This window comes from Dromaius novaehollandiae, chromosome 8 (assembly GCF_036370855.1).
Source record: "Dromaius novaehollandiae isolate bDroNov1 chromosome 8, bDroNov1.hap1, whole genome shotgun sequence".
Lineage (NCBI taxonomy): Eukaryota > Metazoa > Chordata > Aves > Casuariiformes > Dromaiidae > Dromaius > Dromaius novaehollandiae.
The window spans coordinates 26,882,790-26,901,683 of record NC_088105.1 but is presented as its reverse complement, the minus strand read 5'-3'; the positions used below and the strand labels follow the sequence as shown (position 1 = coordinate 26,901,683).

The following is an 18,894-nucleotide window of genomic DNA, read 5'->3' as shown; positions in this document are numbered from 1 at the left end:
TTTCCTTTAAAAGCTGCTTCAGGATTTCTTGAGGGATGAGATAGAGACACTAATATAGCTTTTTCCCCTTTTTGGCCTTCCTGCTGTTGAAGTATTGGGAACTGCTTGTGCTCAAAGTTTGGTATGTGTCCAGTGATGATGTGTGATTCCACCAAAAGAGAAGGAAAAAACAAGTTTAGATATGTTTATAAAAGGTAATTATCATTGTAGGGGAAAAAAGAGAATAATGCAATCAGCCATTTGGCTTAGACTCAATTTTTTATCTTTTTTGGCCTGCTCTTTAAAGCGTTTATTTTGCCTTCCTTCTTCCTGTTCGTCTCTTTCATGATCGTCTTACATGTCCACTAGTAAAATCAGTGAAGAATTTCTGCTGCCAGGGGAATGTGCTCGGAGAAGCAGGAGTGTGGAGGCACTAGATGCTCCCAGCACTTGTGACAGGCCAAGATAACCAGGCTTGAGATTTTTAGCAACAGCAAATTAAGGAGGCCTTTCTAGTAAACACAGCTGCTAGGACCTTCCAGTGCCACCATCAAGGCAGTCAGCCCCATCTCTAATGTGAGAGTTGGTGGAAATACGGTGGCGCTGCCCAGTGAGCGGCTCTCTGGGGCAGGAGGGCAGTGGTGGCCGGGCAGCGCGGCCCTGCTCCGTCCCGCGTCCCGCTCCGCACGTGTTGCACGGTGCCGGAGAGCAAGGGAGAAGCTCCCTCCTCTGCCTCTGAGCAGAGCGCGGGATAAGGCTGGGTGTCGGAAAGGGCATGGTGGGGCTCACAGCAATTAGGACAGAGGCATGCTGGTTTCCTTGACAACCAGATTGAGGCTTCTTTGTGATTTATTAGTTACCACTTCAAACTCTCCTTCTCTGACTTAATTAAGGAAAGGGATTTTCGTAAGTCCCCTCCCTCCCAAATTTGAATATCCCCCACACTGTTGTTATGACTAGCTACAACTATCCCAAACTGATGTTGCTCTGAAGCAGCTACAGATCAGGCTCTGCCTTCAGCTTTTGGAGTTTGGGGCAGGTCACTCAGACAACAGCTAACTGAAGTACAGTGGATGTTATGTTGGGTGACGACTCGTTAATTTGCACTTGCTAACAAGAATAATAGACATCTGTACCCACTACCACCCCCCACATCCCCAATTTTTCAAAGCCCAGGGACTGCAACAAGTGATGCTCCTCAGCTGTCTTTCTTAACAGGAGAAACAGAAGAGTCCCTGCAGCGGCAGTTTCCCTCATTTTGCAATTCACATTATTGTCGACTTGTAGGCTCTATCAGCCTACATCAGCCACTATTACGTACGCAAGCAGTGTAATTTGAGATCTGGGAAGGTGTTTTTTTTGTTTTGTTTTGTTTTGTTTTTTTTACTATTATCTGTAGGATGGGCATTTAAAACAGAAATACTCTCTCCTAAAATCTGGTTAAATGTGGCAAGTGCAGGAAGTCTGATATCTTACTTCACTTGTATTTCAAATATGTATTTCCCACATTTACAAAGCATTGACTAAGTCATGATTTACAGGCCCTGTTCTAAATTTGGTAATTTGGAAGAGAATTTTGAACACAATAATTTATATAATAGAGATTTTTATTCAAATGTCATTGGCAAGTCTATATCACTATATATCAAGACTGAAATTGGGTCCACCAAAGGGCATTTTTTTAAACTACTTCCCTGGGTTGCGTATTTTTTATTTCATATTCAGCATGAGGTGTCTGCTGCATTTAATAAAATAAAATGAAGGTCACAGAAGATCACTACTTTTCCCGTAATGCGTCCCAGCAGATAACTGGAAAAAGGTAGTGACTGAAATGGGTTGAGGATCCTCTGTGCAGACTATAGAGAAAATCTGTGCCCTTTTTCAAATTAGAGGGAGGAATTCTACAGTTTCGTTTTAACTGTGTTTTTTTCATTATATCTATTCTTTCAGCTGTACCACCTCAGTTATAATTTCAAGAGTTTATACGTCTTCTCCGCTTCAGCGTGAGTGAGTTCCTGAGGGGAGTCTATAGGTGTTGCTCTTCCCTTGGAGGGTTGAACGGGAAGCTCACTGAGCCGATACAAAGCCTGACAGTGACCTAAGTGGTCCTTGTGGCGAGTCCTGCCTCGCTAATGTACCAGCGCCCCAGCAGGTTGTTGAGGAAAACTGATGGCTGAAGATGCTTCTTTAAAAAGAGTGCAATAATGAAGCTCATTAATGTATTTTTCATTAGAACGAGAGTATTGAGCGTCCAGGTTAAATTCGGAGGAGTCTATCCTACACTCATTGAGGTTAATGACAAAGCTCCCAGTGACATTAGTGATGCAGGATGAGAACTTAATTGGGATAATTAAGATTCTGCTTACCTAAAATTCCCCTATTATTGTCAAGTAGATACAACGTTACAAAATTACTACTATGAAGAATTGTGTAATGCTGGATCTCAACACATCTTTCAGAGGTGACTGCGTGTCAGTGGTAGGTAATGTTATTTCTGTATTTCGTATTTGATTCATAAAGTACCCTTGTAATTTTCTAGAGGCTTGTGTTTGTGTAAAACATCATTGTGAAATTAGGGTTATTTTTGATTTTGGAATTCCAGTTTTGTTGTGCCTTTAAAGATAACATGGGCCATACATTGGTGAAATCCAGTAAGGATCCGGACTGTTGCAGAGAATAGTTTCATTAAATAAAGCTTGCTTCGCAGTCACACAGACTTAGTAAAATCCCGATTTGTACCTAAAGAATTACAGCTGCTTTACTAAGTAGAATGGATCGGATATCCAACTTTAGCATCTTCCAGGGAAGTCTAAAGCCTCAGTTTTAAATGATTATGTTCATTTGCCTAATTTAAATAGTTACCCTCACACCTGCTCATTCCTGCCTTCTTCAGGCACCCCTAACCTTCTCCTCCCCTCCTTTGCGTCCCCCGAAGATTAGCAACTCCCTCCCCAATTATGCTGCCGTAACTGCTGCTTTGATCACACTCCAAATTTGGTCTGGAAATTATCTTGATTAATAAAAGCCGCTACTGGAGCAGAATGACAATGTAAAAGGATTGACCGTGGCCAGGAGCGCGTGCGGTAACCAGACCGCAGCAGTGTGCTGGATGCAGCTGGGCGTAATCTGCCTGGGCAGGAGAGGAGGAGCCAGCCCTGCCGGACTCGCCCATGCGGGGCGGGCGAGACGCGACGCTCCTGGCCATTAGATCCCAAGGCATCCCCTCGGACTTGCACCAGCCGTCCTACGGTTTGTAGGCCTAAATAATGCATCAGGAGAACACGGTTGTTTTGGTGGGAAAGTGTCGTTTTAGTTGGAGTGGAAAGAAGTGGAGCAATCAGATCTTTTATACTTCACAGCTGCCTCCTCCAGAAATATTTGCTTTAGACACTTCGGGAGAGAACTTTTCTAAAACAAAACTGTGATGTGGTGTGGTGAAACACTATGTAAAATGCATTAATCAGTGAGGACATTACTTCCCACACCTGTAATAACGGTGCAGTAGTTCTGTCTTACTTGATACTGTGCTTATATTTGCACACATAACTATGTTTTCTTTCCCAGTCTAATGCGGAGCTTTCCTAGTCCTTTCTTTTATTATTATTAGTATTAAGATCAATGAGCAACTTTGGAAACACAGTCTTTCAGCTATTAGATGTGTGCTTCTTAATAGAAGTAATTAGCAAATGCAAACCTTTCCTTTCTCTAGTGTGTTACAGTGTATATTCATCCCCTTTGTTATTTTCTCATGTAAATAGTGCTAATTATGGAACTTCTTTCACATCATTAAGAAAAATTATTTACTCTCAGCCTTAATGCTCTGAGATAGAGAGATTTCTGGGATCCTATGTTTTTATCTATTTCACTTGGTCACGCATTAGCCAGTTCTCTGAACGCTGGGAGCATTTCTTGAATGCATGTTGTAATAGTAGAGTTACAGGAGGGGGACAAATTCCAGGATTATAAACAGAACCCAAATTCAGAAGTCCTGAATTTCAGTCTAAGTCAAATTTAGCCATCCTGTCACTTAATCTCTCTTGTGTTTTGTACCTGTTTGCAAAGAGGTCTTTGGAAATAAAATTCCTTTATAGGTGATTAACAGCAGTTTGACAAGGTAGCAGAAGTGCATATTTCTTTTATTTATAATGGAAATGGTACCTCTGTAGCCATTCTTCCTCACTGCTGCCTAGGGAGCATGCTTAGAACCCTGTGTATTCCTTATACTATTTTACATTACCTTTTTATTTGCAAACAATTAGGTAGTTTTGCTTTCTTCCTGCAATTTATTATTTAGAGGATGCACTCAAGTATCTATGGGGATTATTCCAGGATTCCTGGAATTTACCAGAACATTAAGTATGTTACAGCAGCTCTGTATGATGTATGATTTCCCTCTCCTCTTTACAGTATTCTTTCAGAAATCCACAGATATTTCTTGGAAGGGAAGGTCAGGAAGAAAGCCTCTCAGCCTGACAGAAGGCGTTTTCCGAGATAGCTTGCTCCTTTTGCCTCGCCTCTATTCTTGGGAATATTTGAAGTGACGGCACATTTTCCTTAAAGTACACTTACCAAGCATCTGCTTGTTTTCGGAAGGTGTGCCGGTGTATTTTGGGTTCTCGCTTTCATCTGTGGGATCTTGACTCCTGATATTTACGTGGGTTCGTTTTTCTGCTCCTGCGTCCTCAGAAGTGTTTGGGAGCTGCACTGCGTGCTGAGGGGTGTTGCTGTGCTATTTGTGTACTCAGAAGCACTCTTTAGGTATGAAGTGGCTAGCTGTTATTAAAATTAACCACGTGATTTTTCACTGGAAATTATACTGTGACAATTGCCTCCACCCCATCTTTTTCCTGAAACAAGAGAAAATTTATAGACTCCTACGTTGTTGCTTGATTCCTTTTCCAATCTATATATAATTCTGTATGTAAATGTGAAAACTCCCCCTTCCTCATTTTACAGCTGTGCTCTCAAATGTTATTGTGTGATTGAGATCATCCAATATTTTTGATAAAACCTGTGATAATTGCTTTAGGAGTATGGCTGGATTTGGCTTTTAAAGTTCTGTCCCTTGTAGAATAATGGTTTTTTTAAAGTGAACAAGATATGAGAGTTCAATTTCTACGTTTTACTGTGATTAAAATGCTTTGCTGTCTTAAAGAAGTTAGGGTATAACCCTTTAAGAGGGCAGCATACCCAGCATGAAGAGGGTTGTTTTTGGCAGTCAGCATGTCATCTCTTGCAATGATTTAGCTTTGGCCGAAGCACGTAGTCCCAAGGAGCTCTGCACGTTTCCTGTCAGCCTCCGAGGTGACGAGGCTTCGGGTTTCCTAAAGATGGGAACAAAAGCAATTTTCTTTTGTCAGCTGTTCACGCTGAATACAGCTGATGGAAACCATTCCCCCTTTCTTTCTCAATTTCCTTCCTCCCTCCATCAATGCATGGTTTCCAATCAAAAATAATTGATTGAGAGAACTGGAAATATAAATAGTTGTCAAAATACATTTTTATAGAGAATAAAAGAATATTTATTTTTATTCTGCTACCAACATCCTGTGCTGAGGAAATAATTCAACGGGAAATCCTGTTGACACAGAATTTATGACACATTACCCTTTGTGTCTCTTGCCTCCCCCTTTCGGAGGTTGTTTCCAATTCAGAAGCTTCTCCTTCCTGACAGGTGCTGTGCTCAGCCGGTTCGCGGTTGGTAAACTGGAGATAACCTCCAGGAGGGGGATTTGCGAAGACCAGGGGACTTGGTTGCTTTGAGAAATTTTGAAGCTACAATGTATTGAACTGCAAGAAAGAAAAGGGTAGAGTGCTTTCTACAAGCTGGCAAAGGATCAAGCGTGTATGATGTGAAGGAAAAAAGGAAGGAGATTCTGGCTGCCTGAGAACTGACATCTGGCTGGCAAAAGCCAAGAAATGTCATTGACAGATGATATTCAAACTGGGATAATTTTAGATCAAGAGGGCAAAATTTTGCTCTCATGTGTGCAGCTCCCGTCGAAGGGCTGGGAAAGGTGCATGCTGATGAGAATAAGATTTGGTTCTAAGGGAGGACTGAACAATGTGCATATTTTTACCCTAGACACTTAGACTTTCACGTTTAGATCACGTGGTTTCCAGCTGCCATATGTAGGCATTGCTAAAGTGCTGCCAGGAACCAGTCTCTGGTTTGGTGACTTTCATTAAAGGAATTAGTGGTTTCCATCCAGTTTCAGAGTGGCAGAATTCAAAGTGCAGAAGCCCATTTTCACAATTTAGCATTCATTAGCACTCTTGTGGCAGCCTCAGCAGGGAGGTGAAGGATTCAATGGGCATGCAGACCAAACTGTCTCTTTTCCCCCAGTGGCGATTCCTTCAGAATAGCGAGGTGACATGATGGACTGATGTGGGGAAGCCCGCACTGCTGCTGTTGGTGCTGGGCTCGTTTCGGCTGACCGAAGTACTCCAGGCTGCAGTTCTGTCAGTGTGGTGCTCTTTTCTCTCTTGCTATTACAAAACAAAAAACAAACAAAAAGCAAACAAAAAAAACAAACAAACCCCCCCAATTCTGCCACCGTAGAGAGATATATTCTAGCCCTCCTGAAGCAGGGGAGAAAGCTGCCTAGGAGAATTCAAATGAGATCCTTGTGACCCCCACACAGAAAGGATCGACACTGTTACATTAAACGAGTAAGATTCTGCTGCTAACTGTAGGTTTTGCTGAATCATTCAACAAGGTGCAGAAACCAGGTAAGCCCTGACTTTCTTTGCTTAAGAGAGCCTCACAGGGATGTTTCTGAGTATTGCATGGAGACTGGAAAACATAAAAGGGAAATTCTAATAAGCTTCACTGACCCTGGGAGGCAAAATTCATCCTGGTGTGAGTCAGAGGGTGTAACTCGGGCTTCTGCCCTGAATTTCATTAATAGGACATACTGTGCTTGATGTTTATGTACACTGAATATAAGCATATAGTTACGGAAAATTACTTACTGTTGTATTTGTACTGCTCTCACTGAACATTGAAAAATACTGAAATCTGGCACGGATTTTTAAAATTTTAATTTATTTATTTAATTGGAATTGCAATCTCTTAAATTGGAAAAATATTGAGAAAGGCTATCATTAGTTTCTTAATGTTTCTGAAAAGCTCTCTTTGCTAGCAGTTCATATTTCTGTTTTGTAAGAGGTAGGCTTCTAGATTTCACCCAAGTAATTAAAATCTGAAGCAGCATGTCTGGGAAACTGGTTTGTCCAAACCAGTGTTAAAAATCACCCCTCATGGCTAATTTTTTCAATGAAATAGTTGCATTGCTTCAGTATAATTTTATGTGCACATTTAAAGGGTCCAGTCTGTTTGTTAGGACTTTGAACCTCTTTGTTGGAGTTCCGATAATGAATGTACTTTTGCTTTCATGTACGTTGTTTTGAGCTAATCCCATTTTTACGAATTAGTTAAAACAATGAAAAATACATGTCTCTTACTAGCAAAAATATATTTCAACAAATAATGCATTCTTTCTAGATGCTCGTTATCGTTATGTTCCCTGCTTCTGCCATCTTAAATGAAAATAATCAGTATATACTTGAAATGGCAAAGAGTACAGCTGTTGGAGAATATTTTTGAACCGGTGACTTCCTGCTTGATTTTATCCAGCATGGGACAGTGGGTTTTTGTGTGCTGTGCCACCCGTGCTGGCTGCTCCTGCGCTTGCTAGCGGGTTGCAGGGAAAGAGGAGCCGAGTGCTGTGAACTCCAGACCTCTGCACGGTATCAGCCGCTCTCACTGTGCCACTGTAATCTTTTAATAGACATGCTTGCCAGGATGACTTTTTCCTTCAAAGATAGAAGGAGAAAGCACAGTTGTCATTTAAATTGCCTCTGTCTTTGTAGTAGTCGTGGTGATCTGTTGACTGGTGTTGGATAATTTAAAAGCTGTTTAACAAAATAGCATGCTAGTCTGTGTGAAATACAGACAATGCTGAGACAGAGAGAACAGTCCCCCTTGATGTAGTTTGTGGGATTCTTTAGGAACTGCAAGATGCTAAGGCTTTTGTACAAAATTATAAATGCTTTGCAGAGCCCATGTGGAGAATTTGTATGATTTTCAGATGGCAGAGTATGTTCAGCTGCGTGGGTACCCCCTTTCTGTGTGCACGCCCGCCCTTTGCCGAGGCACGGAGAGGATCTAAACACAGTTTTCATTGAGCTCTGCATTCACTGGACATGTATTATTGAACTGCTGCCCAAGCCGCATCACTTCATCTTGTGTAGAGCTTGAATCATCATGTTTCATGGTTTGGTAAAATAAAAGAGATTGTGCAAGAGACAACTGTAAACATTCTGCTTGAAAAGATGTGCTCTTTGCAAAAGACCTTTCTGTTAGAGCCAAATAATACAAGAAGCAATATTCCTCTGCTCACTGAGACGTATATATTTCTTTCTGCAAAGATTTGTTTTGGAGTCTCAGTTCTTCCCATATCTGCATTCTTTGAATTAATTTTATATTTCCTTGTTGACTTTCTCTGTGCTTTAAGTTTTAATCAAAGGTTCCTTGCTTCTGATGTCGAGAAGTACTGATGTTAGCCTGTTTACATTGCACTGTTTTCCCTCCGTATGGGGCGAACATTCAAATGTAGTGGTTCCTCTTTGCTTTTATCTACCAAACTTAGCACACACTCTTATTATTGACAGCTCAAAAACATGGTATGCTAGTGGGCAGAATGCTGTGAATTATTAACTTTTCTCTGCACTTTGGCAAATTTGGGTTATCTTTTTAAAGACAGGTTATTTCTTAATAAGGAGCCAAGGCAGAAGGATGGTAAATAAGGCATTGCAAACTTGCATAAAATAGTTTTTAGCCTACTGTGAATTTAATGTATTTGAGAAACACAGTTCTGAGTTATACTCCTTTCATAGGACTTTCATTTTTTCATTTCATAGATTAAGGTACAAGAGGAAAGATATTTTTGTGATATTTTGATTTTTTTTCTAAGTGTTTTTTTGTATGTGGATTGATCAATAAAGCATTAAAGGGTGCATGTTACCGCTGAAAATCCCCTCTGCCTTCCTTTCCTGGAAAAGTTGCAGTATTTCTTAAAATTGTGATTTTGTAAAAGCAGGTTATTTTGTTGTTTCGGCAAAGAGCCTGCACTCAACTGATTTGCAAGCAGACAAAACGTGCCCGAAACATATGTTTGCCAGGAAGCTTGTTTGTAAGCAAAACAGTCAGCACAACAGAAACCACATTCTTTTTCTCATTAAGTATTTTTCTTCTTCCATTTAAAAAAAAGCAAACCTGATGAATATATACAAACACAAATGAATCAGAGACGGCATATGCTGCCTTTGCTAATGGGCTGTTGCTTGAGTTAATGTTTGGCTGGTGCTGGAAGTCACAGCCCCAGTCCCAGAAAGGCGGTGGGCGCCGGGGAAGCCTCGGCGTTGGATGGCGCGAGCGGCAGCGGCCCTGGCGGAGTTTGCCATGGAGCACTTAGCAGAAGGATGAGGAACGTCGACTTTGACTTTAGCAGCGCAGCCTAGCAAAATTGGTTTATGCACGGTACAGTAAGGCAAGCAGCAGGCTGAGAACAGTTTCATTAGAAAATACTGTGTTCAAAATATTAATGACTCAGAATTGTATCAGAGATGCAGAGTTACCGGTGACAGCAGTAATTATTGACAGAGCTGCATACTTACATGGGAAAAGCTTTGGGATGAGGCAGAAGCAGGCAGTCGCATTCGGATGCTGGTCTTTCACACTTCCGTCCTGTGGCAGTGCATCTGTTTATCAGGAATTATCTCCTGAATGTAAATGAATTTCAGTCTTAAGTCATTGCACCTGTTGCCAAGAGGTATTTATTCCAATCGCTTGCCTAAAGCACAGGGAGTTATTGCTTGACATTTTGTAGCTCCAGAAAAAGCTCTCTTTTCAAAATCATTTGTTCAGAGAGGAGAAAATGGAGCAAAACAGTTCATTTTACCCTAAGCACTGCTATTTGGCAGTATTCACATTTGCGCGACACAAAGCTGCAATATTGATTTTTTGCTCAGAGGGCCTCCCACTAGTTCTTTCTTCGATTGTCAGGGTTGCAAGATGGATTGAATTACACTCTGCTTGTTGATATGCTTATTTTTTTTCTTTGTTGATAGGAAAAGATTACAAATAAAGCCTCAGAATAAAGATCACTGCAGCTTTGTTAGCAGACTTTTAATTTATTTATTTTACTTAGTTAAAATATTCCGTGCCACAGAAACTCCTCGGAGCGGTCTCCGCACGCTGCCGTGTTTTGCTGCACCGCTGCCTGCCTTTGCAGCGTAGCACCTGCGTTGCGGTCTCAGGTGTGCCCTCCGTTCCCTGGCAAGCCCCCTCGCCGTGGCCTGGTGTTTTTAATGTTGGTTCTGATACACAACTTCACATGGATGCCTGGAGGGGGAAATTGTAGTTATAAAGCACATTCATAGCACTTACAGCAGTTGCCAGTTGCTGGAGCTGATGAAATCAGGTTTGCAGGCAGCTAATCTCAGTAAAAGTACAGCGGTCTCGTGTTTGCGTTCGAGGTATTTGCTGTTGCGAGTGCGGGCCATGCCGCGGGGCTGCGGCAGCGGTTCGGTGCTTGCCGCGGACGACGCGCGGGGCTTTCGGCCGGCATTCGCACCCTCCGTGGCCGCCTCACGGCCTCGCCGAGCTGCCAGCGGTCCCTGCCTCCCTCGTGTTAGCTCACTGCGTGGGGGGACGCGTAGGGCGTTAGCGTGGTGGATCCACCTCTTTGCCCTTCCCAGCGTTCAGCGCATGACGCTCCAGCGAGCCTCCCAAAATAGCGTTGCTGTCGTGCGTGATGCGTTCTGCCGGGCCCAGGGACAGCAGCGGGATTTAGGTGGAGTTGTTACGCTTTGTAGGCTAAAATGGCTGCTTCTCTTATTACACATTGGCAGGGTTTGCTGCACAGGTTGGACGAAAGCTGGTGCCATGGCTGGCGGTGGTGGGACGCGCTGCTGCAGAGCCCCAGCTTCACACCACCGTCATCGTCCCCAACAGCTCCTTTCTGCAGCTCTAGCAGATCCTCCTCCTCATGCACGAGGAGTCTTAATCCACAGATCATTAATTCAGTAGGAAAAGTGACAGCCTCTGGTTCATATGAAAATTTACTATCAAGGGGTTATCTCAAGTTGTCCTTGATGCTTTTAGATCCTTACTTCCTTGCCTTTTCTAACGCATCATATTTTTAAAAGAAAGTTTATTTTCTTTGCCTTCAAAACACTGTGGAACTCCAACTTCCCACACTTAGGGGCTGTTTCTTTTTGCTGTCAGAACCTGTCTCCAGCAGCCCGCACTGCAATATTAATGGCTTTGTGCTACAGTATTAGTATGACTTTTTTTTTAAAAAAACAGGAAGTATCTCTGATTCTGTTAAAAATTTATAAAGGCTTTACTATTTTAAAGAAGTAGATATTTAACAGTATCATATTACGCAGCTTGTCCCCCAAAAGATAATAGTGCATGTATTTTGCAAGAAACAAATACTCTTTCATAGGGGCTGTGTACAAGAAAATGTAGTACGCAGGGACAGTTTCTTGACACAATGGTTTTTTTTTTTTTTTGCATAAAGACCTGATTATAAAAAGACTAAAAATGTCCATATATCCAAATATTCTGGACATCCAGAACATTGTTTTGATGCTAAAGCTTTTGATGCTGCTTCATTACTCTTAAAGAGGTTGCTTATTTTTAGGAATTCTCACATGCAGAGAAAAATGTTAAAAATGAAATGTGTCTGTCATTTTTGTGAAGAACAGGGAGATTTTATGCCACTGTACACACCTGCAGTTTGCTGTGCTGGTCATTTATATATCTGTTCAAAATCCTCTTGCTTCTGTCTGTGGTTTAGTTTATGTAAAAGGCTGAGCTGGGAGTGCTGGTGTTCGCTTGCACAAGTACCTGCAGTGTAAGCATGTACGTTGCATCTGGCAGCATGGCCGTGTCCGTGCTGGGGACATAGGTAAGCAGCAGAAACCTGCTTCCTCTTCACAGAGAAAAGAGGAGATACAACTGAAGAAATACTATCAAAGTTGAAACCGTTGGGTTTTGGGTTTTGGGTTTTTTTTAATCACTTAGGCACTTGCAACCCCTCCCCGCTCTGGTGCTTCCCAGTCTCAGGCAGTACCCATCTGAGGGTGCCCGCCGAGGGGGGCGAAGGGAGAGCCGGGGCTGGACCGTTTTGTGAAAGATGCTTTGCTTAACATGACGCAACATCAAGCTGTTTAAATGTGAGCTTCCTTCAGCACGCTGTTGTGAGTTAGTGCCTGTGTGAGAGAAGAAAAAAGCCCACCGCAATATATATCTGTTAGGCTCAATCCCAACTTTTTTTCTGTTTTTAGGTTTCAGCCGAGCAGCGCTACCGTTTGGGTTGGTGAGGAGGGAGCTGTCCTGCGAAGGCTACTCCATTGACCTGCGGTGTCCGGGAAGTGATGTTATTATGATAGAAAGTGCTAACTATGGACGGACAGACGACAAGATTTGTGATGCTGACCCTTTCCAGATGGAGAACACAGAATGCTTCCTTCCAGATGCCTACAAAATTATGACGCAAAGGTAAAGATATCTATGTCTTTTTGAGAACTAAAGAGGAAAAATGTCTGAATTGGTACAGTAAGAGGTACATAGTTTAGAAAATGTTGTGATGTAATTGCCAGTTTGCATTTTGTCTTCCTAAATAGCTATTCAGATAGTGTTATGTTCTTATATAGTAATACTAGATGGAAGTAAGATCCACCAGTTGCAATTGGAGTGTTTTTTTAAAATTCTCACTGCAAAAGAAAAGAAGTGGGAAGATAACTGCAAAGAGAATGGAACAGTTCGCCTGTTTGGAGAGTCCCTGAATCCCTGCCTGTTGGGGGGTCAAACAGCACTCAACGTTTTCAAATGGCTGCTGCATTTTTTAGTAGTTTCTACATGCCCTGGCAAAGTTAGATGTTTTCTGTGAATGCAGTTAATAAATGCCTTCCCACCTGCAAGATGCATCAAACAAACAAACAAAAAAAAACCCAGTAACTATATACGCCATTTAGATGTTTGGCTGGTTATATGTCATTATACATATGCGTACGTATGCATTTACGCAGAGAAGCAGACGTTACATTATGTCTTACTAGCAGTGCTTCCATTACTCACAGAGTATGAAGGGAGAGCCAGTAAAAGTGTTTTTAGCACAGAACCGTCACCAAAGCCGCATCAGAACTGAGATTCATAGACGTTCTTGCGCTATAGGCCTAATAGCGGTAACAGTCTGCTAGTACTAACAATTGTGGAAATGTCAGCACAGTTCAGTCATTGGCATTTTTACTGGCATAAAATACAAACCTGCTCAAAGGCTGGATTGAGTATCTGAAAAAACCTACCTTGTAAGTGTTCAGGAAACACAAATCTAGCTTTTTTCTTCTGTAAAACTCAAAAGCCAGAGAGATTTCTTCCCTCACTCCACGTAAGTTCGGCCAAAATAATGAAGGAAAACGTTCAGGAGCGATGGAAGTTTTTCCTCTAATTCAGTTTTCACAAGAGTGAGGAATCTGGGGGGAGCAAAGACAAAGCAAGAAAGAGGCAAGGAAATAACGTGGGAACTCTCCAATGCATGCATTTATAGAATGAAGCAAACAAGTCTCTTATGCTTTGTTGCACTTACTATATTTTCTTTAAACATAGTAGACTATAGTAACACATAGCCATGCCTTAAAAATAATCTTCCCTTCTGATTTCTCAGTTCGCTTCAAGTTCTCATCAGTGTGACTGTTACAATTTTTTATAATTTTCATGTCAATACATGGAACGTCCTCTAGTTCTATAGCAAATGTTTGGGATAGAAATCTGGCTTCAGTTTCTAATGCAAGGGGAAAGTTAAGGATATGAGGCCTCTTTTTCTTGTTCTGTGTTCAACCTGTGACTGTTCTCTGATCAGTAATGGAAGGGCTCCATTGCTGAGGTAGTGAAAAGGTTATATACCTTCTTTAAATCATGTTTGAATTATCTTTTTGTGGTTCTAGTTTGTTGTTAATTAGATCAAGCCAGATTTCCACTGAGACTGCAGCAGCAGTGTCATCATCCTCTAATCTGTCAACTCCCTTTGAAACCACCTTCAATTGCTTTTGTAAATGTAGTGCATCTCTGTAGACTTCCTTGTTGTGTAAAATGCATGTTGTGTTTTGATCAAAGTCCTCCTTATGTTCACTGCAAATACACAGATTAAGGTAGTCAGAGACAAATATAGAGGCACAATCTTGCTTAAAGTGACATCAAACTGTTACTGGAAAGCTGAAATTTGAGTCCTCCCCTTTCAATTAATCAACTGTAAGTTTATGATAGAGGGTATTTTTGAACTTCCCTGATCTTTCAGTCTTAGGTTTTTCAATAGATTAAAATGATGATGTGATCATATGTACGTTGTTCGTTCAGAATATTTATGCTTGGGGAGGTTTTATCATTTTTATTCTGTCTGAACAAACAGCAGAGATCTTTCGACAGTTGCTTTGTATTTTTGTCAGGCATTTTTAATATTTTGGAAGTTCGATTTCGTAGTTTTCTTTTTCAGACCCTGCAATTAAATGGAAATGCTGTTTCCTCTGCCTCATTTAACTTTTCTGAAAGTCGCTCAATTCGTGCTGTATGGCAAGTGTAGAAGAATGTTGAAAATTTCTTATGAAATATTAAATGTCCTTGTGTTTCATTTATTTATAACTGCATTGGTCTTCGAAATTTTTGTTGTCAAAGGCAAACTGTTGCTTAATATTCAGTGCGTGTCCTTGATCTGTTATTTAAAAGTACTGTATCAGCTGTATTTTGGTGGTTGCAATTGCATAGGAAATATCTCACCTGAAGGACTAGCAGATTCACTGGTTTTCTATTTTTTTCACTGACTAGAAAACAATAATTCATCTGTTAGAATGTTTGATCACAAGAAAAACTTATTTCTGTGCTTTTTGAAATAAGCACCCGTGGTTTCTGCGTTGCTACTTAACATCTTACAGCATTTATATTTAAGGATTAATGACCTGTTTTTATCACTCCAGCTAGCAGAGTTTTCACGACTGCTTTTGCCCACTCATTTCAGTTTTAGGCCTGTAGTTAAATGTAGTTACATGGTAATTATTAAATACTCATCAGTCATTTGCAACATTACTCCACAGCTTTTTTTACAGCAACTACATTTACTGCAGTTAGAGTGTAAAAACAACCCCGAAAGCTGAAGGTTGAAAAATAAGATAAATTTTCCAGTTTAACACCGTAATCACTATGTAATCACAGGGCCTGCTCCTCTTGGAGACAGTTTTAGATTCTAGCCTAGAAACTTTGCCTGCGTCCACCGATGCCCCTGCTTCTCTTGCCAGAGGGCCTGGCTGCGCGGTCTTTCCTCCCTCCCTTTTCCTTTCGTCTCTACAGTTCTCAAGATTTTTGTCTTCATGTTTTCCTAGGAAGCCTGACTTGAACACTAATGACTTCATTGCTTTGCTTTCACCTTTTAAAAGTCGTTATTAATTTTTTAGTCCCTGACTGAAATTACATCCCAGTTATTCTATGTGCTTAGATTCCACGTAAACTTCAGCGTGGCAGTTAAAATTAAAGCTTTGAAGAAAGAGGCCAGACCTTTAAAAAAATCCCTCTCCCCTTTCACACTTATCCAGTAATTAACCCTGGTATTTGCATACAGTCGGCTTTGAGAAATGCTGCCATGAGCTAGGGTTGAGCATAGAGAGTAAGGTAATTTCTGAGATACTTGGTGGTGAGGCAGCAGTGTGAGTGGCAGAGCATCCACATCCCTGCAGTGAGAATGGCTTAAAATAGCCTGACTCCTTGGGACGCTGCTATCCTTTTCCAGGGAGAAATCTACTCTCGTTTCCTCTAGTCGTTTTTGGGGCATTTCATTTAAAAAAGAAATTAAATGAACAGGGAAGCACGAGATGGAAAGGAGCCTGAGGAGGTAACTGGTTTCTTGCTCATAAAGCGTCATGTGTGCGGCTGGAGCCAGAAACTGTCACGAGACTTTGAAGTTGATACGGCTAACTAATACTGCTCTTTATAGACACAGTGGGGATTTGAAAATTAACGTGAAAAAATATACTTACAACCCAGTCTTTGGTCTACCTCCACCGTAAGTAGATTGAAGGTGGTTTGCCTGAGTTATTTTCAAATCGCCTGTGCATTTATGAAGACTTTCTGCCTCCAATGTCAACTTCAAAGCTCAGATCTGCAGTCTCAGAAAAACTGCAAATGATCCAGAGTTTTTTGTTGAGACAGGCACTGAGAGTTTAAGGGATACCATATACTGCCTGGGTTTCTGTTTTATTCGCTTGAAATAGTAACAGGTATTTAATAGTACTTGTAAATACATACATAAACATACATTTGAAATGATAAGGCATATTGTATATGTAACTGTATAGTGTAAAAATGAGCTGCTAAGAAGCTCTTTTGCATGCTGGGACCTTTATCCTCAGAGTTTAAAAAAATGCTATTTTTTAGTACGAATTATTTTTCTACATCCTAAACTTTTCATTCACAATTACTTTAAAAATCAGATGCCACAACTATCTTTGTGATTCCAGTACAACACAAGTAGATGACATTTTTTGCAGATGTATTTAAAGAAATACTTGGGTGGTCTAGCAGACAGCATAATTTTTAATTTTGAGAAGTTCAATATTAAAATCTTTTCAGATCCATTCCAATCTGTACGCCTTAATTTTTTTGAATCATTTAACCATTATAGCTATTGATGGGACTTGTAGGAAATTAACTTTTTATAATTAAACAAAATCTGTGCTTTTAACTCTGAATCTTACAGAATAATTTATGTAGGAGCAAAATTCAAACATTTGATGTTGACAATCAAATTAACGCTAATTTCACAAAGCAAGCATTGTTTCCCTCCTAATAAAGGCTAAAATATTTTGGATTTTTAAAGAGGAATTTATGAGCTGTAGTATGACACTGACAGCATAGTTCTGGTAATTGAAAAGAGGAGAAATTCAGAATGTTTAAGACTGGAAACTTTGCAGACCATGCAGACATCCAAATTAAAAAATATAGTCTCACAGGATATTCCGATTATTTTTGATCTACTACAGAAAGGAGGTTACATCAATCCTGCACTGTGGAGTGGCCAGGAATTTCTATTTTCATTTACAATTTAACTATCACAGTAACTTTATATGATTATTGCCAAATATATTTTGTTAGTGCTATTTTCTTTTTTAAATATGCACAAACAAAGCAAACCTCAGTATAATATATGTGTTAAATAAGTATTACAATACCTAGGGTAATACCTTGCCTTTTAAAATGTTGCTACAAAAAAGTCAAAGGATTAAAAGATTGGAATAAATCCCTTTCAGCAGTCCCTTTTTGTCTGTTGCACGTATCCGGTCCTATCTATAGCACATGCAACACATGTAACTTCGATTACCATGTCCATCATGACACCCGTGAAGAGTTCATGCTTACATTTTAGTCATCGTGAACTTTTCTCTCATGGTAATACTCTTAACCTGTTATGTCCATCATCTGTCCGCGAGACAGCTGCACTTAAATGAAGGGTCTTCAAAATGTAAGCGAAGTGCCTCCTGCCCCCCCAAGTGATCAGGAGAGGGATCGAAAAGCAGCATATCCCTCGTTCTTTCTCCTGAGACTTTTTTCCTCTTAATCCTCCCCAGAGGGAGGGCAGGGGCATGAAGATGTTCATCCTTTTCCATCTATTCACACATCTACATTTGTCATTTTTAAAAATTCTATATATAAATGAGAGTGACACAGTTTTGAAAGAAAACAAAGTAAGTCCCCCTCTTAGGAGGAGACATCCTGCGAGGGCTACATCTTTTCCCTGCTTGTCAGGTCTGCAGAGGAAACGTTGTCGTGCTGTATTAGTTCCCTTTCAAGTGGAACCGAGTTTGGTCCGTACCATAACGCAAATGAATAAAGAAAATCTTGCACTGGACTCCTGGCTTGGAGGGATTGTAGGTAAATCGCCTGTAGCTGTGATTAATCTCACTCATCAGAGTAAAGCCTTCTAGCCAAAACAAAAGGCTCTTAAAGTGCTTGTTGCAGGTAGAGGGCAAAATGCAGCACAGCATCACTGCAGAAGTGAACCAGTGCGTTTGCCAGCCTTCGCAAAGAGGCATTTCAGAGTGCCTGCACATCAGCTTCCTCAAACGGGGCTCGCACGAGGTCAGGTTTAAGCTGTACCGCGCTGCAGATTTGCATTTCTTAACATGGCTTGAAACAGTTTTGACGGGCGTGATTTTATCCTCCGCCATTCAAAAATGACAGTGATGCGGTAATGGCACGCTTCGCTTTGGGGCCTGCCAGGCTTAGGCGAGGGCTCTGCTGACCCCTGCTGCTGCTCCTTCTTCTCCCTTGCTTTTCCTTCTGTGGACGAAGGTGGCCTCCCTTTCTCAAAGATATTACAGCGTGAAAAGTGCCGCAGAAGATACCTTGGTTTTTTCTACTTTCAGTTCATTAATAGCTCTTATATTTAACGGCCTTTTCATGTTAAGAAAGTGACAATATTGTTCTCAGTGTATCTCACACTGATTTGGATTGGTAAATTCTCTGAATTTATGCACATTGAAGTTGCTATAGTACATAGCAGTGTAGTAATGTAGTATATTACTGATCTCGTGTTTAAGGTCCTTGTTTCGCTTTGGCGTGCCATTGGTTTCCATTGCAGCCCACTGACAACAGCTTCATCAAACCTTTACTGTACAAGACCATCAAAATTAGATACCCTTCTTTAAACATACTCTGAAAATGACAGCTTCTACTCATCTGTAACAGGCATCGGTCCTGCTACTGCAGTCACAGCTGCAGCTATTTTTTATGTAGCAAAAGCTTAAGGTGCTCTTTATTTATAAACCATGCTTTTCCTGATGCCATGCCATGGCCCGACT

The 18,894-nt window shown here is 41.0% G+C and overlaps 1 protein-coding gene across 11 annotated transcripts in view; it reads left to right on the top strand.

Annotated features, from left to right (window-relative positions):
• Positions 1 to 18,894, top strand: part of ADGRL2 (adhesion G protein-coupled receptor L2) — a 386,461-nt gene that overhangs the window by 303,376 nt on the left and 64,191 nt on the right. For all 11 annotated transcript variants that reach the window (XM_026116423.2, XM_064516013.1, XM_064516012.1 and 8 more), the window contains one exon: positions 12,340 to 12,553. In XM_026116423.2, coding sequence (XP_025972208.1) covers positions 12,340 to 12,553 — 214 coding nt within the window. The remainder of the gene's footprint in view (positions 1 to 12,339; positions 12,554 to 18,894) is intronic.